Source organism: Salmo salar, chromosome ssa15, assembly GCF_905237065.1.
Source record: "Salmo salar chromosome ssa15, Ssal_v3.1, whole genome shotgun sequence".
Taxonomy (NCBI): domain Eukaryota; kingdom Metazoa; phylum Chordata; class Actinopteri; order Salmoniformes; family Salmonidae; genus Salmo; species Salmo salar.
In genome coordinates, this window is record NC_059456.1 from 72,841,939 (window position 1) to 72,869,075 (window position 27,137).

Here is a 27,137-nt window from a genome sequence, read left to right on the forward strand (position 1 = left end):
AAACTTGCTTAACAGATCATTTTTTTTACAAAGTGCGGTGAGGGAGCAAGTAAAATAGAGAAATACAAGTGGACCACCTTGTTAAAAATACTGTATCGACCTAAGGGACCTTAATACTATAGCGAACTTATACCTAGCGACCACGTCAACAGATCTGAGCCTTTTCATGTAATGGTTAAAGTTTGGAAATGACAGTCAGAGGGATCACGGTTTGAGTCCCAGGCTCTGAGGCACAGTTCATTTTTCATCATCTGAGTAGATGTTTGTTCTGTATTTCTTTACTGAAAGCTTGATGGCATTATTTGCTATAATCTTAAAACTTTTCAGATTTGTATTTTATTTTTGAGAAATGTGAGAGGCATCTGTTAAACAGTTAATTGAATTTGTTATACAAGAGTAGCCTATCGCATTTTTTAAAGAAACACTTGATTTAATAACCAAGATAGGAGGAAAACACTTAGAAATAGATCCTATTTAATTGGCAGTTTAAAAACCTTGACATTCCATCTTCCACAAATGCATAAATAGTCCTACAGTTTTTCCAAGGTGCAGGACTTTCTTCAACGGTTTCAATTATGCTTAAAATATATTGATCTCTTTTTCCATAAGTCAGATCACAACAAATGGTAGTTGGCTGAGGAACGCTCAACTGCATTCTCTTATGTCGAGGCGGAGTTGAGTGTTGATAACTAACTGGTCGTGGTATTTGCTAGCGCCAAAATTTAGTTTTTTAAAATATTATTTTAAGGTTAGGGTAAGGTAGATAGGGTTAGTAGTGTGGTTAGGGTTAGATAAAAAAATTAATCTGATTTTATGACGGTGCCAGCTACTGTCCACTGCAGAGCTTCCTCGTGAGTCATCGCAATAAATGCCAACCTGAGTATTGCACCGTCACTTGTCTTTGACAAACACTGCCATCTGCTGGATAGAAAAGGTCATGCAGCTCATTCCCTCTCCACATGGATGAAAAGTAGTCCCGCCTCCTGTGTTGTGGTGCGCCGAGGAATCACGTGACATGCCTATATTCTTGTTTTGCTCATCTCATTTCCTACACCGTCTCCGAAATTCTCAATATCGCCATAAAAATGGTGACACCGGAGAACTTGCCCGGCGAGACAGGTGCTCAAAGGGAGCCCAAATTTGACCGGGATACATCCACGACGGCCGTGGACACAGCAATCGTGCTTCTCGGAGCCGGGGTGACAGCGATCACACACCCGCTACTCTACGTCAAACTGCTAATTCAGGTAGCTAGCTAAACTTGCAAACTCAATTTATCTAGCTAAATCCACATAATTCGTTTGAGTTATGAATTATTTAGCTAGCGCGAAAGCTATCACTTTGAAGTGCCACCTCATTGGGGTGTTTGAGTTTGCTTGACGCTGGTTGTGCCGACAATCCTCTCCCCCTTCTACGACTTGCTTGCTAGTTGAGATTTCTGCTCTTCACTCGGTTGTCAGTTTAGCATACATTTCACTGATCTTAGTAGCAGAAAGCATTTTTGTCTGCAGTTTTCTGTTTGGCTATTTGTTTCAAGTGTATGTGGCGGTTGTAGCTTGTATGTCGCCCTGGGCGAACCCCCTCTTCGGGACTGCGCCCTGCCCATGTGTCCCGTACCTAAATCCTCTACTGATTTGTATTAGTCTATAAATAATTATCTTTGCCAAAATTCGTAATCTGTCCCATATCTTATTCGACTAGTATTTTTGAAAGTGTAAGGATAATAATTCAGCCATAGTTGTTCTGAGATGTTTATTGCTTGCCAACATTTTACTCCCTCATCCATGTTTAATATAACACACATACATTACTCATTAATTTCGGTCGCCTATCCTGACGTGAAGTTTGTTCTATAGAAAGTATTTGAAAGTATTGGACTCTAGCCACAAAATTAAGAAAATTAGAAGGGGGGGGGCGTGTGTGTTCTGGCAGGGGGGAGATTTTCGGCATAACACCGGCTAGCTGGGTGTCATAGGGCATCATCTCTCCTCCTTTGCCTAACCTCAAATAAACCGCGATGCTATCTCACATAAGTGTGTCTGGGGAAGACAGAAAGCAATATTTTCATATTATTTACATTAAATGTTAATGTAAATCATCATCCCTTCAAGTTCCTGTCACAATTAGATGTATTTGTTATTGTTTGTTTATTGGTATACACAATTCAGCTTTTGAAAAAACTAAAAAGATATGCTAAAATAACCTGCCTGCCGACCTGCCCTCTTTTCATAACTGTACTTGTCAAGATGATGCCCCTTCTTCTAACTGCAAGTGCATGCCAAGGTCCTAACACTACAACTAGCTATACGAACAAACATATAAACGCAACATGCAACAATTTCAAAGATTTTACTGAGTTACAGTTCATATAAGGAAATCAGTCAATTGAAATCAATTCATTAAGCCCTAATCCATGGATTTCACATACCTTAACAAACAAATTGGGGCTTGGATCAGAAATCTAGTCATTATCTGGTGTGACCACCATCTGCCTCATGCAGCGTGACACATCTCCTTGGCATAGAATTGATCAGGCTGTTGATTGTGGAATGTTGTCCCACTCCTCTTCAATGACTGTGTGAAGTTGCTGGATAGTGGTGGAAACTGGAACACACTGTCATAAACATAGATCCAGAGCATCCAAAACATGTCTGGTGAGTATGCAGGCCATGGAAGAACTGGAGCATTTTCAGCTTCTAGGAATTGTGTACAGATCCTTGCGACATGGGGCTGTGCATTATCATGCTGAAACATGAGGTGATGGCGGCAGATGAATGGCATGACAATGGGCCTCACGATCTCGTCACGATATCTCTGTGCATTCAAATTGCCATTCATAAAATGCTATTTTGTTTTTTGGTCTGTAGCTTATGCCTGTTCATACCATAACCCCACCTCCACCATGGGGCACTCTGTTCACAATGTTGACATGAGCAAACCGCTCACCCACACAACGCCATACATATGGTCTGTGGTTGTGAAGCCGGTTGGACGTACTGCCACATTCTCTAAAATGACGTTGGAGGCGGCTTATGGTAGAGAAATGAACATTCAATTATCTGGCAACAGCTCTTGTCGACATTCCTCCACTCAGCATGCTAATTGTATGCTCCCTCAACTCGAGACATCAGTGGCAATGTGTTGTGTGACAAAACTGCACATTTTAGAGTGGCCTTTTATTGTCCCCAGCACAAGGTGCACCTGGGTAATGATCATGCTGTTTTAATCAGCTTCTTGATATGGCATACCTGTCAGGTGGATGGATTATCTTGGCAAAGGAGAAATGCTCACTAACAGGGATGTAAACACATTTCTAGGATCTTTTCATTCAGCTCATGAAACATGGGACCAACACTTTACATGTTGCGTTTTTTTTCCTTCAGTGTAGTTACAGTAATAGCTAGCTAGAAAATATCGAAGTGCTTCCCCTCTAGTATGCCAGCTTGATTGCAGTAAGTTGTGTGCTTTAAAAAAAAAAAAAAATACACCCTTGCCTTTCATGAACTAACATTCGCACTTTACTTTTTTTCTTCTTACTAGCACTGACTTTGCTGATGTACTTACTATGACTGAGATACTGTATGTGGTTGTCCCACCAACCTATCTTAAGATGAATGCACTAACTGTAAGTCGCTCTGGATAAGAGCGTCTGCTAAAAATGACTAAAATGTAAATGTAGATTGGACATGAGCCCCTCACCCCAACTGTCGGAACCACCATGTTTGGGAGGAAAGTGTTGTACCTCCCTGGATTCTTCTCCTATGGTGAGTGGGTCTTAATGGCTTATCATCCTAATTCATCACCCTGAATGGGGAAGAAGAGGTGACAGGAATGTGATGTCTATATGTCCACAGCACAGCACATCATAAGGGTGGATGGAAAGAGGGGACTCTTCCGAGGTCTGTCCCCTCGTATTATGTCCAGTGCCATCTCTACCATGGTCCGGAGTAAAGTCAAACAGGTGAAGGAATCCTAGACCCAGAGGAGAGGTAGTTCATACTTAGTAGTAACATATTGCAACTGCTCCCAATCGGTCTTTGAAATGCGCAACTCTGGCCACAAAAGCTTATAATCCAACCAATCATTGGTGCTTGCTAACGTACAGTCAGAGTATCCTTATCAAATGAGAGACAGATGTAATTAAATAATACCTGTGTGACAGAATGCTGGAAGTACTTAATTTATGTAGTTATTGAAGGCCTGACATCTTTTTTCTCTCCAGGCCATTCCAGCAGAGCAGGTAGAGAATGTATCGAACAGAGATGACTTGAAGACCTCCCTCAGGAAAGTGGTCAAAGAGGTGAGAGGTCAAAGTGCGATAGGGCACATAAAATGACTGTATCAAATGTCAGGTGGGTCTATGTAAAGCCAGTTGAGTTTAGTAAATTGTGAGGAATAGTTTTGTGAATCATTCTTTTGTGAATCATATCATTCTCCCTTTCCTAAACATTGTTTAAGTATTATGATTACGATATCTGTGTGTGGGTGTGTATATTCCTATTTAAATAAACTCTTAAATAAAATAACTTGAATGGCCAGCATACCTGTAACAAGTAATTAACAAATCCACTCTTACATTATAGTTGATAAAGTATAACATTATGTTGAGAAATTCTTAATTTGCTGGTCTTATCTCCATCTTTGTTTGCACTAGCTTCCAGTGTAGTCTACTTGGTGATTTCTGAACGGATTAGATGTAGCAGTTTTGCATAACTATGCCCGCTGCACTGTTTGATTTCCTCTTTCTCTCAAGACCTCACATGAGATGGTCATCCAGTGCCTGTCGAGGATAGCCACTCATCCCTTCCATGGTAAGTCCTAAGGCTATTGCTGTTTTTGTCTGTCTGTTTATTTTCTCTGTTGGCAAGGAGTTCATAGCTTTGTATTTTAATGGACACTGCAGATTGGCCTAAACTAAGGTTTAGTTTCCTTGTGATGTTCTGCAGATCCAGTCGCTAGTGAAATCCTACACACCCCTTGCAAAGTCTTTACATTTTGCTGCCTTAAAATTTGATCTAAAAAGGAGTATATATGTTTTTTTACTCCTACCGATCTACACAACCTACTCCACATTTTCAAAGTGAAAGAAAAATGACAAACTTTTGAAATTGATAATAATAATTAAAAAAATAAAATATATATATATATATTTGTCTTGATTTGTATGTCTTCACGCCCAGAGTTAATACTTGGTGGAAGCACCTTTGGCAGCCATTACAGCTGTGAATAAGATTTTACCAACTTTGCACAGCTCAAGCTCAGTATATTTGGTTGGGAATCATTGATGGACAGCAATATTCAAATATTGTCTCAGATTTTCAAGCTAATTTAAGTAATGATTGAGACTGGACCACTCAATACCTCTTGGAGAGCCTTTCTGGTGTGTCTTTGGCATTAACATCTGTGTAACTGTCTTGCTGAAAAATGAAACTCTATTGTAGGTTAGGTTTTCAGAAGACTGAGGTGGGTTTTCCTCAAATATTTTACCTGGGCTTTGCTCCTTTTATATTTATTTTGATCCTGACAAACTCCCAAATCCCTGCAGGTGACAAGAATACCCATAACTTGATGCTGCTATCACAATATCTTAAAATGCAAAGGATCAACAAAATTGCATTCATGCCACATTACTGGTCTGTATGTCAAAGTGAAAAGATGAAAGCATGTGTTAAAGAAATCCACTCCAAATCATCCATTCTGTTTTTTAATTGTATTTATTTTTTTATTTAACCTTTACTCAACAAGACCGTTAAAGCCAGACTCAGTAAGTCTCAATTACATAATTTGTGATTATGAAATATCAAACTTTAGGGGAGACAAAACAAACCCAGGCAAGACGTCATAACGTGCTCTGAGAGTTCTCAAGCGGCCGCTGGGCCAGCCACCCTTAGATCGGTCAGTATCAGACAACTGGTGTGTTCGCGTTTGCTTGTAGCCTACAAAAGTTGTATTTTTCAGCGGGACAATTACACAAATGTTAATGCCAAAGACACACCAGAATGGCTTTCCAATAGGTGTTGAGTGTTCCCCCCCCCAAACCCCCCCCACATTTACTGAGCTTGAGCAATTTTTACAAAAACAATGGATATACTGTACACTACCGGTCAAAATCAAATGTTTTTTTTTTGTTTAATTTTAAGGCAGCAAAATGGGAAGACTGTGTAAGGGGTGTGTAGACTTTCACTAGGCACAATAACAATGTTTGCTCCCCTAATGTTCAGTTGTCCTGTTTTTAGTGATCTCAGTTCGCTGCATGGCCCAGTTTGTGGGGAGAGAGATCAAGTACAGGTAAGGTGTGACACATGCAGCATACCTCAGATTTTGAATGCAAATTTACAAAAGGAGTAGTTGACTCATACAGGGAGGAGGTGAGGGCTCTGGGAGTGTGGTGCCTGGAAAACAACCTCTCAAAGTCAACAAAACAAAGGAGATGATTGTGGACTTCAGGAAACAGCAGAGGGTGCACTCCCCCTATCTACATCGGCGGGACCGCGGTGAACAAGGTGGAAAGCTTCAAGTTCCTTGGGGTACACATCACTGACAAACTGAAATGGACCACTCACACAGACAGTGTGGTGAAGAAGGCACAACAGAGCCTCTTCAACCTCAGGAGGCTAAAGAAATTTGGCTTGTCACCTAAAACCCTCACAAACTTTTACAGATGCACAATTGAAAGCGTCCTGTCGGGCTGGTACGGCAACTGCACCAACCACAAGGCTCTCCAGAGGGTGGTGCGGTCTGCCCAACGCATTACCGGGGGCAAACTACCCGCCCTCCAGGACACCAACAGCACCTGAAGTCACAGGAAGGCCAAACAGATCAAGGACATCAACCATCCGAGCCACTGCCTCTATCATCCAGAAGGCGAGGTGCATCAAAGCTGGGACCGAGCGACTTAAAAACAGCTTCTATCTCAAGGCCATCAGACTGTTAAACAGCCATCACTAGCACTTTAGAGGCTGCTGCCTATAGGCATAGACTAGAAATCACTGGCCACTTTAAGGAATGGAACACTAGTCACTTTAATAATGTTTACATATCTGGCATTACTCATCTCATATGTATATACAGTTTTCTATACTATTCTACGGTATCTCATTCACTTAATGTTTACGTATCTTGCATTACTCATCTCATAAGTATATACTGTTTTCTATACTATTCTACTGTATCTTAGTCCGTTCCACTCTGACATCGTTCGTCCATATGTTATATAGTCTTAATTCATTCCTACTTAGATTTGTGTGTATTGCGTATATGTAGTGTAATTTTTTTGATATTACTTCACTGTCGGAGCTAGAAGTACAAGAATTTCGTTACACCCGCAATAACATCTGCTAATGACGTGTATGTGACCAATAAAATTTGAATTGATTTGACTTACCTGAATTCATCAAACATTTAGGAAGAATGTCATTACTGCAACTTAATGATTCCACTGACAGTGACATGGTGCAATACAGAATGTTTACTTATTATGCAAAAATGCTATATTAGAGGTCTACATTGGTTGAAGTAGTAGAATTGATAGCTTAGTTGCATTCGAGGAACTGAGGTTTTAAACACGTTGTAAATTATTAACATTTGGCTGAAACTTTTCATCTTTATTTCCTCTGGGATTGACTCTGGAAGGGGGTTGTTCAGCTGCATAGCCAACATCTTCAAGGAGGAGGGCGTTGGGGGATTCTTTGCGTAAGTCATGCTTTTTCATACCACTTTGTAAAGTAATTTCATTTCTTAGCAGTCAGACAAGTGGGAGAAGTGAGACACATTTTCTTCTTGGAATTAACCATCATTCTCACTGACTACATGACCGCAATGTTTGTATGGGTGTCCTAGTTTGTGTAGCACTATAGGTTAAAGGACATCATTATCCTTTATCTATGTATACTACCTCAGCAAACCAAATTCAAATCATGGTATGACTCAATATTACTGGTTCAAAACCTTAAATTGTTTTGGCCTGTACTATATTTACGGCCTTGTCTATTATTGGTGTGTTTGCAGGGGGGTTGTGCCCCATGTCCTGGGTGAGGTCATCTTCCTGTGGTGTTGTAACCTCCTGGCCCACTTCATCAACACCTACGCAGTGGACAACAATGTAAGCACAGTACAGACACCTCTAAGCACTGGTCTAAGATCAGCGGTCACTAAAATAACCTCAGTTGTAAACCCCAGTGAGAAATTGTTGAAATTGTAGATACTTTGAGGCCATATGGGTAGGAAGAATACAATAACCTACTTGTCTTGTTACCCACTCTTGAATAACATGAAGAGAATTCTTAAAACATATTCTACTTCATCCTTTGTCCAGTAACGGACATGAGTTTTCATCAGATGCAATCAGGAGTTGGAACCAAATGTATTTTATAAGCTTTTTATTCTGAACAGAAACACTTTTTTTTTTGTTCCGTTCCACTGTTCCGACCAGCAGAATACAGTTCTGAACCGGTTCGAACCAAAGAAAAGTACTGGTTTATATCATTCCTTTCTGTAGCTTTTTAACCTGTGAAGTCAACCGTTTTTAGCTCATTAAGTTACTTCACCGATCAGTGCGGATAGAGCAGGCAAGCTAGTTGTTTACATGCGTGATGGACAGACAAGCGTAGCCTATGGCGCAAGATGCGACTGAAATTTTGCAGGTGGTGAGAGAGGATTTATGAGGAGGCTTGGTCTGCTGGACATGTTGTTATGGCATGCATTATCTGAATTACGTCCACAGATTTATACCTAGGAGGAGCGGCTTCAATTAAGTTACTTTTATTGTAACTTGCTAGCTAGAAAGCTTGTGTGTATGCACAGTGGCACCAGAATTAAAAACGCGTCCAACCTTTTTGTAGTTATTAAATCCAACATGAAATGTTTATCCATTCATCTCAAGCTAATAAACATCTCTCTCCCTATCTTCTGAATCACACACGTAACGTCAGTATAGTAGCCTACGCTTCGGATGGGGGAGGGACAGGTAGCCTAAACACGCGCGCACACACACAGGCAAAGATTTTCAGCTGGCACTGGAATATGTTTCTGAGTGACAGAGTAAGGGCTTTGCATAGGTGCTTTGTTTTTTTTGTGGGACTATAAAAAAATGTCTAAAATGTAAAATAACGTTATTAACTGCTTCGCATGCTTTTAAAATAAAGTTTCTATTCCGGAACAGTGTGGATCACTTTCGTTCTGTTATAATTACTTTAAAAAATATACATTTTTGGGTTCTGTTCCCTGAATCGGTTCCATCCCCTGTCTGGATGCAATGTATCCTTTCTACTTTTTAATGAGCACAAATGGATAGGAATCGTAAAATATGGTCCAGGGTTCAAGGCCTTCCTTGAATCTGTCTGAGGCAGGGGCTGGTAATCCAGTGACAATGGGGTACAGGGTAGGGGTTGATACCTTGCAGCTGAACACTGGGCTGGAGGGTCTGATCAATCCAGCAATGACTGGGTAACCAGTTGACATCTGGCCCGCTTAACACTGGTTCAAGATCTAATAGCTCAGGGCAGATGCCCCAGAGTCAGGGATGATAGAGATCATGACATCATGTGTTGGAATACAGTATGTTCATGACGGAGCACAGTAGAAAACCAACATGATGAAGCTAAAGAGGAACATTTTCTGTCCACAAAACATGCCTTGCATCATGCAAAAGGTGACGACAAGAGTATGGAATACTGGATCTAGTGATTGCATCGCATGCAATACATTTTCACTGAGTTTAAATCCTCTTAAATAATCACAGCTTGCTTATGGACACAAGATACATTCTCACTAGAAATGTGAATAATACAGTATTTTTTTGGCATATTTCCAAGCTGTTTTGTGCACAGAAAATGCCTAACGCCATTATTTTATAAATGCTTCACTCTCACACCTTTTTACAGTTCAGCCAAGCCCCAGCAGTGAGAAGCTACACTAAGTTTGTGATGGGCGTAAGTTCAGCTGCACAACCTCTGCATGTCATTGTACTATATTTTTTATGAATGAACTGTGACGGCGGTGCTATTTTGACTATCTGTTTCCCTTGTTTATCTCAGTTCTAAAAGCCTCCTTGTTTTACAATGCTAATCAGATGGTGTTGCACCTATGACAGTTGTGTTCACCTTGTTGTCCCATGTTTGATCTCCCTATCTCTGTCTCCAGATTGCAGTGAGTGTGTTGACGTACCCATTTATGCTGGTGGCAGACCTGATGGCAGTCAACAACTGTGGGTAAGTGATTAGTAAGGCTGGGAATCACACCTCCGTTTTTTTGTCTGTTTAAAAAAGTTGAAATGTTTTTAACTCAAGATGACCAGAGCACTCGCAATACAGTGCAAAAACGTGCAAGCTTCTCGTTGAAAAAAATAGAGCTTTGATTGTCTGCTTAAAATATTCTGTTGGTAGGTATAATGAAGATCAAAATGCTGCTGCTCTTGTTGAAAAGATTGGGCTGAAATGTTGATTTTGGGGTGTTTTCATGGTCATCAAGATTAGTTGTGATGAAGCACAGTTGAGATCAAAATGATGCTCCTGTTGGGAAGTGCTGGCGATCTCATCGAAGAGAGAACTTTGTCTGGCCTCTTCTTTTTGTTTAGTTTACTTACGTGAATTCTCAATTTACTGTATGTTTGCCATTCTGCTGTGTTGTCAGACTTCTTTGCTATTCCTTTTGCCTTATGCCGCTCAGCAATTCATCATCTATCAATGGGGGTTTGGCAGTTCTAACAGTCTGTTTCTTGATGGGCGCAGTTTCATACATGATACAGACCAACAAATATTTTCTCACATCTTCAACATAGAAGTCATTAGAAAACCTCTTGTATGATTGCTTATACACAATTTTAGGCCGTCTTTGGAACTTAGTTTTTTCTAGATATGACTGTTATACTATGATCACTACATCAAATGGGTGTAGATACTTTTTTAGAACAGATTCCAGAAGCATTAGTAAAGATGTAATCAATACTCGTGGATGATTTTATTCCTGTTCTGTTTGTAAACATCTTGATATGTTGACTGATAACCTGAACCAGATTGCAGGCGTCAGTTACAGTTTAAAGCTTATTTTTGAGTGGGAAGCATGATGACAACGAGTCAATATTTAGGTCACCCAGAAAATATACCTCTCTGTTGATATCACATACAGTGCTTTCGGGAAGTATTCAGACCCCTTGACTTTTTCCACATTTTGATACATTACAGCCTTATTCTAAAATAGAATAAATAGTTTTTTTCCCTCATCAATCTACATGCAATACCTCATAATGACAAAGCAAAAACAGGTTTTTAGAAAACGGAAATATTACATTTACATAAGTATTCAGACCCTTTACTCAGTACTTTATTGAAGAACCTTTGGTAGCGATTACAGCCTCGAGTCTTCTTGAGTATGATGATGCAAGCTTGGCACACCTGTATTTGGGGAGTTTCTTCCATTCTTCTCTGCAAATCCTTTCAAGCTCTGTCTGAAGCGCTTCTGCACAGCTATTTTCAGGTCTCTCCAGAGATGTTCAAGTCTGGGTTCTGGCTGGGCCACTCATAGACTTGTCCCGAAGCCACTCCAGCATTGTCTTGGCTGTGTGCTTAGGGTCGTTGTTCTGATCGCTCTGGAGTAGGTTTACATCTAGGATCTCTCTGCTCTGTGCATCTTTCCCTCGATCCTGACTAGTCTCCCAGTCCCTGCCGCTGAAAAACATCCCCACGGCATGATGCTGCCACCACCATGCTTCACCGTAGGGATGGTGACAGGTTTCCTCCAGACGTGACGCTTGGCATTCAGGCCAAAGAGTTCACTCTTGGTTTCATCAGACCAGAAAATCTTGTTTCTCATGGTCTGAGAGTTCTTTAGGTGCCTTTTGCCAAAACTCCAAGCGGCCTGTCATTTTTATTTTACTGAGGAGTGGTTTCCGTCTGGCCGCTCCACCATACAGGCCTGATTGGTGGAGTGCTGCAGAGATAGTTGTCCTTGGAAGGACAGAGGAGCTCTGTCAGAGTAACCATTGGATTCTTGGTCACCTCCCTGACCAAGGCCCTTCTCCCCGATTGCTCAGTTTGGCTGGGCGACCAGCTCTAGGAAGAGTCTTGGTGGTTCCAAACTTCTTCCATTTAAGAATAATGGAGGCCACTGTGTTCTTGGGGACCTTCAATGCTGCAGACATTTTTCGGTACCCTTCCCCAGATCTGTGCCTTGACACAATCCTGTCTCGGACCTCTAAGGACAATTCCTTCAACCTCATGCCATGGTTTTTGCTCTGACATGCACTGTCAACTGTGGGACCTTGAATGCCTTTCCAAATCATGTCCAATCAATTGAATTGACCACAGGTGACTCCAATCAAGTTGTAAAAACATCTCAAGGATGATCAATGGAAACAGGACGCACCTGAGCTCAATTTCGAGTCTCATAGCAAAGGGTCTGAATACCTATGTAAATAAGGGATTTGTGTTTGTTTTATTTCTTAAAACCTGTTTTCACTTTGTCCCTATGGGGTATTGTGTGTAGATTGAGGCTGTAACATAACAAAATGTGATTTTACTTTACTACATTCCTAAAGAAAATACTGTACTTTTTACTTTACTTTTTACAGGAAAATAGTCCAATTCACTCATTTGTCAAGAGAACATCCCTGGTCATCTACTACCTCTGATCTGGAGGACTCACTAAACACAAATGCTTTGTTTGTAAATTATGTCTGAGGTTGGAGTGTGCCCCTGGCTATCTGTACATTTTTTTTAAAACTGTGCCATCTGGTTTGCTTAATATAAGGAATTAGAAATTATTTAGACTTTTACTTTTGATACTTAAGTTCATTTTATCAATTACATTTGCTTCTGATACTTAAGTATATTTAAAACCAAATACTTTTCGACTTTTACTCAAGTAGTATTTTACTGGGTGACTTTTACTTGAGTAATTTTCTGTTAACGTATCTTTACTTTTACTCAAGTATGACAAGTGGGTACTTTTTCCACCACTGGAATTGAGTGTAGGATCACTCACTACTCATAATGCAAATGTTGAACTTTTATTATTCAAAAACTAAAATTACCGTCAAATACCATCATACCGTCCAATTTTTTTTAAATACCGTGATATAATATTTTGGCCATATCGCTCAGCCCTAGTATATAAACATTGGGTTGTTATTTTACCGGAAATGCACAAGGTCCTCTACGACATGTAATCCACAGATAAAACTGTAAACCGAATTTGTTTTTCGTCATCTCCCCTCCTTCCTTCTGCCTTCTTTTTCTTCTTTGGACTTTATATGGCAGTTGGCAACCAACTTGACAGCATTACTACAACCTACCGGAGTGTGGACCTAAGTTCATCTTTCCATCACCCTTGTGGGTATATGCTCCTAAAAACCAACGAGGAGATGGGTGAGGTCGGACTTGCAGCGCGTTGAGCATCACAAAAAGAACCAATTTATATTTTAGCACCTGGCCACGCAGACACTTGCGAGCAGTGTGGGTGCAATGGTTGAATGACATGTATGTGTAAATCTATTACGCGACGCGAGCGGTGTGGTCAGCATGTCAGGCTACATATGTTAAATTGGGTAATTTTTTTGGTCAATTTCTGGGTTGCTTGCTTGGTTTTAGTGCTATTCTGAGAGGCTGATCCGAGGAAGACATTTACATTTGAGCCAATGGTACTGAGTGGGCTGCCCACAGTGGGCTTCTTCCTAAGGCAGACAAGACAGTAAAACTCACTGCAAATGGTGGAATTCAATACTATGGGCTTATGGTTATTGCTGACAATACCCTCGGAGCTAACACTTAAAGGGACATAGATTAGGTTACTTACATTGACATCACTTATATTTCTCTGGGATATAATATGTTTTCCATGACCTCTGATGCTTATTATGACAGGGAGGACTGGAGCGCTACCAAACCCAGACTGTCAGTCTCTTAAGCAGTTCGCTATGTTGATGGGTGAATCCCGTCTCTTTTAAAGAGTGTTGGTTGCTCCCACAGCAAGTCAAAATTGTCACAAAAGGAGACATTCCTGTCTTTGCAAAGTTTCTTCTGGAACTCGTTTAGGGCAGTGAGGAAGCTGTAAAGTTCCAAACCCCTTCTATAGCACGGCAGGGGGCCGGAGATGTTTATTCTCTTCCCTGTGCCAACAATGAATTGCAGTGATTCTAAATGAACAATGATTCCAAATGAATTGCAATGAAGCCAAATAGACGTTAGCCGATGTCACACGAAGCAGTCTGGACGCAATTTCTGTTGCTTGCAACAAAGTTGCATTTCGGTTGCTTCGTGTGTCATCCCCCAATTTTTTTTACAAAAATTGCTTGCAACTAGGTTGCATTGCATGACATAGAATTCAATTCTATTTCACGCAACTGATTGTATGAAATGTCCAGTTGGTGAGCAGAAAAAGTAGCTAACATGTCATAAATGACCGTTGAAACGTTATCTAGCTAGCTAACGTCAGCTAACTATCATCCCTACGTTTAGCTAGCTAGCTCTAAATACTTATCAGTATTTATTAGCTAGTATAATAATGGCGAAGAAATCAGCTGCCTTTACATGGACACACACCAAAGAGGTCCAAGTTATAGAATACTTCCAAGGTATTGACTTTTCTCAGTAGGCTACATTCATGAGTCATGAATGTCATGAGATCCTCTGAACTTTACAGGAATGTCTCTGAATATATATATATATAACAGCAACCCCTCCCCCGTTGACATTCCTGTCTTTTCTATAGATGTTACATCCTTGTATTTCTACTGCTGTATCATCAAAGGCGCTGTCTAAATGAGTCTCAGAAATGGCTGATATATTCATATCTGAAATGAACAATTTTTTATCATGAACTTTGTTTCTAAAACTACATATATTTATATGAGCAAATTTGAAACCTTTCCTGGGTAGCTTATCTAAAACTGAACTCATAATAATATTATAGGTTGTATTTCTAATTCTATTTCTGATAATAACAAAATGGATTTTTGGCAGATTATGTTCAGCAGATGCCTTATCTGGTTTAGCTCGGCTGCAGCAGGGTGCTCTATTTTTCCTGCCACTTCAGTATAGCTGTCTTGCTGGAAAGTTATTCAAAATCGTGCAGGGGGGTACTGTCCTGTCGGTATGGGGGGTAGTGGCGGGGGTATGGGATGCTCTCCTGTCGGCATGAGGGGTAGTGGTGTGAGGGGCTGCTGTCATGTAAGCATGGGAGGTAATGGGGTGTGGCGGTGCTGGCATGTCAGCATGAGGGGTAGTGGGGTGGGGGGTTTCTGGGCGAGTTAGTGTCTGGGTTTTATCATATAGTTGATTGGTTGTGGTTGGTAAAACTAAACCATTGCTCGAGTGGATATATTTAGCTGAACATTTTTAAATGCAGTCAATAAGAATAATAAATTGATTAGTTATCACTGTTCAATTCCCAACTGTCTGTGTACAACATCTCACTGTCAAAGTGTCATAGTATTATTTGCTGGAGGACAAGATTACTGTACATCATACATCATTTGTTATTACATAGGTAATTATTCAATTCAGTTTGTAAGGGTTCCAAGCATACCCGAGTCAGTGATCTCTCACTGAAGCAAGCCCATCTTCTTTAAGTCAAGAGCACAACAACAGTAGAAAGTACCAGTGATTATGCCCTTGTTACGGTCCGTTTCCTGTACTTAACTGTACTATAGCTGGTGCCAGTTGAAAATAGTAATAATGTTGTATCTCTTAACTTTCACATGAAGTCAATACATAGACTTGATGGGATATGGTTTCTATTGATTTGTTTGACGTCCATTAGATCAATCCTTTAGCTTGTGGGTTCAGCTTTTAATGGATCTCTGCCTTGTGTGTTCACAGCTTAGTGGCTGGTGTTCCCCCTAACTCTCCCATCTTCAAGTCCTGGTTGCGCTGTTGGGCTCACCTGAGCCATGAGGTACAGTCCACTTATGTGGAGCAAATGGAACCCACTCATATGTGTGAGTATATTTTTGTTTTCTCTGGTAGAGCATGTCTGAAACCTGTCTTTTTGTGCCTCACCCATCAGGGCCATCTCTTCCGAGGATCCAGCTTCTTCTTCCGCCGCGTCCCTGTGAAAGTGATGGCCTTGACTGAGGAGTGATGTCATCAACCACCGCACAACCTGTGCCACTGTTCTCCCTCCTAACTGGTACCTCAGTGAGACCAACGTACAGTCCACCAAGTCAAACCTTCCCCTCACGTTAAACACCCTGGTGGGTACAGCAGGAGCAGCAAGATATCAATGGGCTGGGTGATCTACTGAATCAAAGTTACTTAAAAATTAAGTTATTTTGTTTTTAATCTTAAGTATTAGTGTAGCCACTCAAAAGTAAGAGGTTGGAGAATTAATGTGAGCAAATCAAAATGCTATCCAATAGATGTCCTCTTGGTTGAATGCTGAGAGTATAATCTCCTTTTACTGTCCAAGCCTAAAGTTGCACAATTTTTTTTATTTATTCAAATCTATCACTTCATTTTGCCATTTTATTTATTTTTATATACAGTTTAAGTTATATGTAAGCTTTGGAATGGGATAGTTGATGACGTCATCTATTGAAATATGCCAAATGTTTATTTTTCAAATGAGCTTCTTCCCAGTAGCATGATAAGTGTGGTTGCATTCAAAGGGGATCCTTTGCCTCCTATCAGAAGTGCTTTAACCAAGAATTATACCTATTCAGAAACATCATAAGCCCACAATAACTGGAGTACTCTCCTTTCAACCATAAGACTAATTAGACAACCGGTTTCTCGCAAATTCTTACAAATTGCAGCTCCAGTGTTCGCCTGCCATGAGAGGAGTAAGAAACGGGAGGAATTCAGAGGGCAACCGGTGGTTTTCAGTGATGTCAAAAAACTTAGCCTTCCATCAAGAAAAGGTTTTCTGTGGCCATATTGACAACTGTCCTTGATGTATAATATATAAAATAAGTGATATATCTAACTGGTGCAAAATTATGGATATGTTTGTGTTACCAATGACAAAGAAATGCTAAATTATATGATGACAATGGCTGAGCATATTATGCATATTATGATACATTTTGCATTCAGGCTAAGGCCTGATCTTCGAACCGACCATGCTGTTTGTTGAGTTCCTTTTTGACTGCAGTTGAAGATCCCAATTAACCTGATCGTTTACAGTTAAACACTTGTAATAGCATATAAATAAAAGGAATCACCTTACCTCCTCGTTAACATTATCATATTGTGTCTCCCCCTGCCCCTATGATCAGTGTTAACCACAAAATGATCTTGACCGGGTTTGGTATGGGCTGTTTTTGTGTCCTTATTCCAGGTTTTTTTTTGCGATGGATTGCTCTAATCATGTCTACTTGAAATAATGTGTGGAAAAAAGCTTGCAGAAGAGACATGCTTTGCCAAGTGTGTGAGTGGGGTTATTATGTGTGCATCTTTATACCATGCAATTGAGAATATTGTGTCCAGTGCTTAATCTTTGTTTTTTTCTTCAAAATGTCATCAGTATTCACTCTCGTGTGTGTGTGTGTGTGAAAGTCAAACATTCCCTGTAAACTGATCTCCGAAAGAGGGAGAAGCAAGGGCGAGGCAGTTGCTTTGCAACCTTGCATTTCCGATGTCTATTATTTTCCTGAAATAATATGAAACCTGGCATTCTTGTCTATTCTACAGTGTCTGTGTTTGTTTTAACCTATACTTTGATCTGGTTTTATATTTAAAAAATGAAATGGCATGGATGATGTGATGGTCTACAAGTAGTCATTTCTCTGGGACCAACTGGGCAGACACACATACACACACATTTTTGTGCCAGGCAGCAGCTTGAATGAGAGGGTCAAAGAGTGGTAATTTCCTGTAAATGTATTAGTTGGGACACACACATACTTTTTGTTCCCTGTATAGTTAATCATTCATCAGCTTTTCATTAAACCCATTTGTAATATAAAATCTACCTGACCAGTTAAAATCCATTGTGCATGCCAGGAGTTGTTCTACATGTCCAGTCTGCACAAAGCAGTCTTTCTTGTACCCAGTGGGTCACAGAGGTGACCTGTCTTGCCATGAATGATGTTCAAAACCCCAAAATAACTAGTTGTCCCTGTTGATGAAATAACATAACTTGAACAAGGCACTCACCTTGCAACAAATCTAAAAAGGTTGCGTGTTTCTGATCCTAGCACCAATAAAAGTAAAATTAGCATGTTGAACTTACAATTTATAGCCAGACCAACAGAGCTCTTGCAAGGATTTAATAGAAGGTGGATTGAAAAGAAGAGTTGTAGACTGTTGGCCTAATGATGACACAAGGGCGAAATTTCTGGGTAGCTCCATCTCTAGGATTTTGGATATTTTACATGAGTAACAACTATAATATAGTTGATAGATGCTATATATCATTTAACAATGTGTTTATCCAAGCAGTTATCCAAAATTCGTATATGTACAAATTTGAAAGGGTAGAGGCACTATACTTTGTTGTTACACTGAGGTTATTAATAATTGTTTATAACGTGTGTTTATTCCTGGATTAGGAAAAAATAAACTCAAATACATTGATATGAACCTATGGCAATATAGATACAAATGTATTGACAAACACGTTCAATGCCGCATTCAGGTTCTTGCGCAGCTGAGGCCAGAAGACTTCCCCTTATGACAGGCGCAGTATTCTGGCCATCATTGGTTCAGTTTGTTACAGTACAAGGAAAGAACCTAAATGGAGCATATTTGAGTCATGGCGAAGGTTTTTCAAATTACTTGAAACCTCATGAGGTGGCACCATGGCACATTTGAAATACTGAACCGAAGACCGGAGCACCAAGGGCATGAAACTGGCGTAAGTTTTAATATTTTAGATACAGTAGTCTATGCAACATGTAGCAACTTGTCGCGGTATTCCAAGTGACTATGCAATATTTGTATTTTCTCAGAGTAAGCAACGAAGCTAATGTATCAATGATTTGACTAACGAATGGCTGGACGAAGAAACGAACGCGGAAAGATAGCTGACTGACCGTTTTTAAACTAGTTATCTGAATTAAGGCTTTCCTTCAGGACAAGTATGTGCCTATCGACTAATGTAGACCTATTTATGAATGATGACCAGGGACAATGCGACTGTATTACAAGACTTCAATGTAAAAGTCACATGGTGTTCTCACAATACAGGTTCCACACTACGTTCTAGAACTCCGGCGATACTGTAGATTGTAACACACATAGATATCCTATTTAATTACTAGAGCGGACTTGTCATAAACCCTAAACGTTCCAGAATGGTCCAAAAATGGCAGCCATTGTGGTCAGGGAGAAATCCAACCCAGTCCAGTTGCAATGAATGGCAGTAGAGTCATAGGTGATTCATTTCCTGATTTTACTTATGCAGGAAAATAAAAGTAAGGCAATTGTGTAATATTATTGTCAGCGTAAAATAGTCATATATATATATATAAAAAAAATGGTACACATTTTCTTTATAAATAGCCTCTAAAATATGTAAACTGACCATACATTTCGGCGGATTCCAGCCAGTGTATGGCCATGGATTGACTACATTGCTTACATGGAATGTTGGAATATTGGCAGTTATTTAGCAAATTTATGGAATCATTCCTCTAAATCTGTCGGGCTAGCTAGCTAACAAACAGAGTGCAGATAGTGTAAAGAAGATTATCTTATCACAGCAATGGCTGACCATGGTTGACCAACTCCCTTAGCAAAATGGCTGACCTTTTATACCACCATAAGAAGGTTTATGTTCATTCTAGTATTCTAATTCGTAATTCTATGGTAACACATTTGATATGACATATCAATTTATGGTAATTATTAAACAAATAATTATTTTATGAGAGTCTAGGCTATTTAACTTTCAATTCTATTTTAGACAGCTAGACTCCTTTGATGATTCAGAGGACAGTAATGTTGACTTGTCTAGCAGAACAGGAATGTACAAGTTGGTTCTGGTTGGTAAAGGGGCCGGGACAAACTCAATATTTATGCTGTTCACAAAATATGTTTCATAATTGTAATGTGCATGTTTCGTTTTTACAGTGCCTTCAAAAAGTATTCACACCCTTTGACTTTAAAAAAAAAATGGTGTTACAGCCTGATCTTCAAATGGATTACATTTATATTTTTGGGTCACTGCCCTACACACCATAATGTCAAAGTGGAATTATGTTTTTCAAAATGTTTACAAAATAAAAAAATTAAAGCTGAAATGTCTTAAGTCAGTAAGTATTCAACCCCTTTGTTATGGCAAGCCTAAATAAGTTCAGCAGTAAAAATGTGCTTAACAAGTCACAATAAATTGCATGGATTCACTCTGTGTGCAATAATAGTGTTTAACATGATTTTTGAATGACTACCTCATCTCTGTAACCTACACATACAGATAATTGTAAGGTCCCTCAGTCGAGCAGTGAATTACAAACACAGATGACCAGGGAGGTTTTCCAATGAATTGTAAAGAAGGGCGCCTATTGGTAGATGGGGGGGGGGCATTAACTTCACCATGCTCAAAGGGATAGTCATTAATTACACTTTGGATGGTGTATCAATACACCCAGTTACTACAAAAATACAGGAGTCCTTCCTAACTCAGTTGCCATAATAGCATTTCACTACACCCGTACAAGCATTTCGCGACACCCGCAATATCATCTGCTAAACACGTGTGTGACCAATATAATTTGATTTGATTTACAGTAAGGAAATCGCTCCGGGATTTCACCATGAGGCCAACGGTGACTTTAAAAGAGTTACAGAGTTGAATGGCATTGATTTGACAAAACTAAGGATTGATCAACAACATTGTAGTTACTCCACAATAATAACCTAATTTACAGTATATTACAGAATGTCCATATTTTCAAGCATAGTGGTGGCTGCATCATGTTATGGGTATGCTTGTTATCGTTAAGGACTGGGGAGTTTTTCAGAATACAAAAAATGTATGGAATGGAGCTAAGCACAGGCAAAATCCTAGAGCAAAACCTGTCTCAGTCTGCTTTCCACCAGACACTGGGAGATTAATTCATTTTTCTGCAGGAAAATAACCTAAAACACAAGGCCAAATCTACACTGGAGTTGCTTACCAAGAAGACAGTGAATGTTCCTGAGTGCCGAGTTACAGTTTTGACTTAAATCTACTTGAAAATCTATGGCAAGACCTGAAAATGGTTGTCTAGCAATGATCAACAACCAATTTGACAGAGCTTGAAGAATTTTGTAAAGAATAATGGGCAAATGTTGCACAATCCAGACATACAGACTTACTCAGAAAGACTCACAGCTGTAATCGCTGGCAAAGGTGCTTCTACAAAGTATTGACTCAGGGGTGTTAATACTTATGTAAATGAGATATTTCTGTATTTGATTTTCAAAATGTTTTCTAAAATGTTTAAAAACATGTTAACTTTGACATTATGGGGTATTGTGTGTAGATGGGTGAGAAAAAAAATCAATATAATCCATTTTTAATTCAGGCTGTAGCACAACAAAATGTGGAATAAGGCACTGTATGCTGCTCATTGTAACAGCAGTGCCATGTGAATAGGCTACTGTAATGTACCGATGATTAACTCATTCTTCATCTAATGTTGGTTTAAACTCTAGGGATTTAGTGAACGATGTATTACATTTTATAAGGTTTTTTGGGTGATGACTACCACTGTCATTATTTTTAAGGGGAATCTTGACAGTCAGATGAATTTTGACAGTCTGGATTCTAAAGCATTTTCATGCTAATATTGTTGCAGCCCATTCAATATTCTCTCATGAAATCATCAGAATCCTGTTGATTTTGAAACAGACCTCAGAACAGCTCCCAATGGCATCCTCCACAGTAATCTTTTTTTTTTTTTTTTTTACAGATCTTAGAAACAGCCAATCCTACAGTCATCTCCAAGTGGCCAGGTCCACCCACAGTAGGGGGAGAGACGGCTAGAGGAAAAGAGACGCAGAAAGATGAGCGGATTGAAAGAGGGAAGAACGGACCCGGGTACCGTTCACCGTGAGAGGGTCACTCTGGTTGTGGACGGTAGCCATTTTGTGGTGGACCCCGCCACCTTCACTGCACACCCCAACACCATGCTAGGAAGGTACAGTGGAAAATTAACTTAAATAATTATATTTTATTTCACTTACTTATGAATGTACAGTACATACAGACATGAAAATGTTACTTAGAGAAAACATAGTTGGTTAAGGTATCAGGGTTTGGGTTACATTTTTTCAAGTTGTCATTGCAGAATGTTTGGCCCAGCGCGACAGCACAACTTCACCAGGCCCAATGGGAAGGGCGAGTATGAACTGACAGAGGGCATCAGTGCCAGCATCTTTCAGGTCATACTGGTGAGTTGGCACAATTTGAATATAAGAACACTGTCCTAATGTTGAGTGGAACCCAACCTTTTGCAGGAAACTGTTGAGTGTGAAAACCCCAGCAGCGTTGCAGTGCTTGACACAGACCTGTGCGCCTGGCACCTACTATGTACCCCGTTCAAAGGCACTTAAATATTTTGTCTTGCCCATTCATTCACTGAATGGCACACATACACAATCCATGTCTCAATTTTCTCAAGGCTTAAAATCCTTCTTCAACCTGTCTCTTCCCCTTCACCTACATTGATTGAAGGGGATTTAACAAGTGACATCAATAAGGGATCATAGCTTTCACCTGGATTCAACCTAGTCAGTCTATGTCATGGAAAGAGCAACTGTTGTTATAGTTTTGTATACTCTGTGTATACTTTATAGCCTCGACTCAACTAACTTCTGGAGACCTTTTAAGTGCAACACTTAAAAGCTCTCTTCCAGTACTTGTGATGGGGCTGGCATTTTTAAAGCCGGTCTCTCATCTCAGTGAAATGACAGAAATTGCCACAGCTGTAGAGGTACCAAAAACAGTCAGTTCATTCATTCAAATGTGTATTTTTCTGCTAGAACTTTTATCAGACGGGTGTTATGAGGTGTCCCGATGGCATATCAGTGTCGGAGCTGAGAGAGGCTTGCGATTACCTCTGTATCAACTTCAGTGCCGGCACAGTCAAGTGTCGCGACCTCAGTGAGTATAACCACCCATTATGTGTACTCCATGTGTAAACTGACCAGATTAGGGGATTGCCCAAGGTAGGGGTAGTGGCAGGCAAAAGGAATGGGATATGCAGTATAGCAGGCATTACAAATATATCTTCACCAGTATGAGCAACTCTTATGACAGCACAACACGTCGCAAGGATACCCACATCTATGAATCTTAACAAGAGCAAGTTGAGGTACTAAATGTTTTTGGAGTGAATATTTTGTTTGAGAATGATTGCAAAATGACTTCATAGCATTCAAACCTCCTTGAAGTCTCAACAAACACATATCCTTCACTTGATTATCATGATAGTCACTTGACCAACCTCACTGTCTCTTTCTGTTCCCAGGTGCCCTGCTTCATGAGCTGTCCAACGATGGGGCACGGAGGCAGTTTGAGGGCTTCCTGGAGGAGCTGGTGGTGCCTGCCATGGTGTCATGTGCCCAGGGAGGGGAGAGGGAGTGCCACATCGTGGTTTTGGCCGATGATGACATTGTGGACTGGGATGAGGAACACCCTCCACCCATGGGAGAGGAGTATTCCCAAAGTAAGGCACCAGTCACAACACACATCACAAATCCTAAAGTACTCTGAAAAATGACCAACTTCCAAAATCCACGGCAATTCAAAATTGGTCACATTTAAAAGGTTACGCAACAGGAGACACCTCGTCATTTTTGGAAGCATGTTTTTGATGCAGCAGTGTTAGGGTTTCTATCAAGAGTGTATGTAGGAGTGGTTGCTTATTAACTGTTAACTTTAGGTACTAGCTAACCATCTCGCATAACTGTGCGCTGGAACAATTTCAATGTTGAGTGAATTAATGTTTCTCTCTCCTCTGTCCAGTTTTGTACAGCTCCAAACTCTACCGCTTCTTCAAGTACATCGAGAACAGAGACGTTGCCAAAACCCTGCTGAAGGAGAGAGGTTTGAAGAACATCCGGATAGGCATTGAGGGTGAGTTGGGCTTGTTCTACCCAAGCTACCCCTGGTAAAATTTGAATTGATATACATTACACATGGATTTCCACTGATCTGTTTCTGTGTCCCAGGGTACCCAACCTATAAGGAGAAAGTGAAGCGGCGCCCGGGAGGAAGGTCAGAGGTCATCTACAACTATGTGCAGCGGCCCTTCATTCAGCTGTCTTGGGAGAAGGAGGAAGGGAAGAGCCGCCACGTGGACTTCCAGTGCGTCCGCAGCAAGAGCGTGCCCAACCTTGCGGTGCCAGGGGAGGAGGGCGGAGGTGGGGCGGCCTGGGGGGGCACCATGCCCACCCCGCAGGTGGATGAGCTGGACAGGCTCAACGGGCCAGCGCCCTCTCGACTCCCCCAACTCTCCCAGACTGCAACCAATGAAAGCTGAGACTCTCGGACCACACCCCCACCTCAAATCTGCTGCTACCCATCTCATCCCGAGGCTCTTGGACTATTTCCTTCAAACCAGTGGAAGTTGTTATTCCCTTGGAAGCAAGCATATTGGCAAGAGCACAGTGCTTGTCTTCAACAGGGTGCACATTAAAAGTTAAGGTATTGTTGGCCATGTTGGATATATTGCACCTCTGATAACTGCAAGACTGTCCTCGCATACAGAGGGCTATGTTACTGTTCTAACTAGGCACTTCTATTGTTTGGAATGCGAAATCGTCATTTTGGTGGATAGCTTTGAATGTCATATGACTATTTCAGAGATAGCTTTTATACACATACATGTGCAATATATGCACATTCTATGACGTTATGTGTCGTCTGTGATGGTATGCATTTAAAATACCTGCTGTTTTAGTCACTGTTGTAGGCATGCAAATGAGATGTAGGCCTATGAATGAAGCCAATTTGTTTTATATTCCATTCCAAATGACATGTTCCCATGGCAACATGACCTTATGAATGTGTGCCACGTTCAACATGTTGATGCGTCTGCCATGTTATACTGTCTCCCTGAGCCTGTAGATCCTATAATCAGTTGTAGGCTAGATGAATGTGTGCCTTGAGTAATTAAAGAGCATTATACATATTTTTCATGACAAATGTGATGTGGGAAGTAGCTATGCCGCAGTTCTGTCTTTAGCCCCTTTTATACCTGGTGCTAACATGTGTCCTGATCTTGTCCACATGTTTAAACAGGTGGTGTAGATCTGAATGTGATCAGATCTTCATGACCATCACCAGAGGTAGTCTGGGATTAATTGATTGGTTGCATGAAAGCTCAGTGGGCAGAGCTTAGTGACAGGTTAGTGGGTGGAGTTTCCAAGTGAGAGTCAAATAAAGAAATTTGCTCCCAGGGAGGTAGGTTGGAGGTGTATGAAGGGTGTTAAAAAGAGTGTTGTGAGGTCGCCAGTTCGAATCCCAATGCAGCTTTTATTTATTTTCCAACCTTAGCCAATATTCTAATCTACTGACATTCTAAATGACGGCCTGACTGAACAGCTTTATATACACACAGTCTTTGGAAAGAATTCAGACCCCTTGACTTTTTCCCCACATTGTTATGTTACAGCTCTATTCTAAAACAGATTAAATAAAACAAAATCCTCAGCAATACACAAACTACCCCATAATGACAAAGTGAAAACAGGTTTAGATGTTTTTGCAAATGTATAAAACCTATACTACCTTATTTACATAAGTATTCAGACCCTTTGCTATGAGACTCGAAATTGAGCTCAGGTGCATCCTGTTTCCATTGATCATACTTGAGATGTTTCAACAACTTGATTGGAGTGCACCTGTGGTAAATTCAATTGATTGGATATGATTTGGAAAGGCACACGTCTATGTAAAGTCCCGCAGTTGACAGTGCATTTCAGAGCAAAAACCAAGCCATGAGGTAGAAGGAATTGTCCATAGAGCTCAGAGACAGGATTGTGTCGAGGCACAGATCTGGGGAAGGGTACCAAAAAAAAATGGTCTGCAGCATTGAAGGTCCCCAAGAACACAGTGGCCTCAATCACAATCCTGATTGTGATTGAAGAGTCTTGGTGGTTCCAGAGCTGGCCACCCAGCCAAACTGAGCAATCAGGAGAGAAGTGCCTTGGTCAGAGGTGACCAAGAACCCGATGGTCACTCTGACAGAACTCTAGAGTTCCTATGTGGAGAAACTTCCAGAAGGTCAACCATCTCTACAGCACTCCATCAATCAGGCCTTTATGGTAGAGTGGCCAGATGGAAGACACTCCTCAGTAAAATAAACATAACAGCCCACTTGGAGTTTGCCAAAAGGCACCTGAAGACTCTCAAACCACGAGAAACAATATTCTCTGGTAAGATGAAACTAAGATTGAACTCTTTGGCCTGAATGCCAAGCGTCATGTCTGGAGGAAACCTTGCACCATCCCTACGGTGAAGCATGATGGCGGTAGCATCATGCTGTGGGGATGTTTTTCAGCAGGCAGGGACTAGGAGACTAGTCAGGATCGAGGCAAAGATGAACGGAGCAAAGTACAGAGAGATCCTTGATGAAGTCCTGAGTGCTCTGGAGCAGGTTCTCAGACTGGGGCAAATGTTCACCTTCCAACAGGACAATGACCCTAAGCACACAGCCAAGACAATGCAGGAGTGGCTACGGAACAAGTCTCTGAATGTCCTTGAGTGGACCAGCCAGAGCACAGACTTGAACCTCTGGAGAGACCTGAAAAATAGTTGTGCAGCAACACTCCCCATCCAACCTGACAGCTTGAGAGGATCTGCAGAGGAATGAGAGAAACTTCTCAAATACAGGCTTGCCAAGCTTGTAGCTACTTACCCAAGAAGACTTGAGGCTGTAATCACTGCCAAAGGTGCTTCAACAAAGTATAGTAAAGGGTCTGAATACTTATGTAAATGTAATCTTTTTTTTTTCTTAATACATTTGCAACCATTTCTAAAAACCTGTTTTTGCCTTGTCATTATGGGGTATTGTGTCAATTGATGAGGGAAAATCAATTTAATCAATTTTAGAATAAGGCTGTAACGTAACAATGTTGAAAAAGCGAAGGGGTCTGAATACTTCACCCCCTCCCTTTTGAAACCTTCAGAGGGACAGAAACTAGGAGAGGAAATGTGGAAACAAATGGCTAGTAAGAAATAACTCTCCTTCTCCGTAGCGCATCAGACAAATT

The 27,137-nt window shown here is 40.7% G+C and overlaps 2 protein-coding genes across 4 annotated transcripts; both read left to right on the forward strand.

Moving 5' to 3' along the window:
• Positions 1-890: 890 nt before the first annotated feature.
• LOC106572175 (mitochondrial carrier homolog 1) lies at positions 891-17,900 on the forward strand. Of its 3 annotated transcripts, XR_001321068.2 has the most exons (13): positions 897-1,247; positions 3,680-3,764; positions 3,855-3,961; positions 4,223-4,300; positions 4,754-4,811; positions 6,237-6,288; positions 7,633-7,692; positions 8,008-8,101; positions 9,882-9,929; positions 10,141-10,208; positions 15,813-15,888; positions 16,000-16,186; positions 16,748-17,900. XR_001321068.2 is itself a non-coding variant. In XM_014146094.2 (12 exons), the coding sequence occupies exons 1-12, from the start codon at positions 1,086-1,088 to the stop codon at positions 16,072-16,074; spliced, it is 963 nt and encodes a 320-aa protein (XP_014001569.1). In that variant the 5' UTR covers positions 896-1,085; the 3' UTR covers positions 16,075-17,900. The 3 variants fall into 3 exon arrangements, 2 of the variants coding, with proteins under 2 accessions (XP_045551995.1, XP_014001569.1); XM_014146094.2 differs by having other exon boundaries at positions 896-1,247; positions 16,000-17,900; XM_045696039.1 differs by lacking the exon at positions 9,882-9,929 and having other exon boundaries at positions 891-1,247; positions 16,000-17,900.
• A 656-nt stretch (positions 17,901-18,556) lies between these two features.
• On the forward strand, positions 18,557-25,054 carry LOC106572174 (BTB/POZ domain-containing protein KCTD20). The gene is made up of 7 exons (XM_014146092.2): positions 18,557-18,789; positions 21,830-22,057; positions 22,208-22,310; positions 22,902-23,022; positions 23,390-23,587; positions 23,887-23,997; positions 24,093-25,054. The coding sequence occupies exons 2-7, from the start codon at positions 21,924-21,926 to the stop codon at positions 24,401-24,403; spliced, it is 978 nt and encodes a 325-aa protein (XP_014001567.1). The 5' UTR covers positions 18,557-18,789; positions 21,830-21,923; the 3' UTR covers positions 24,404-25,054.
• Positions 25,055-27,137: the final 2,083 nt, after the last annotated feature.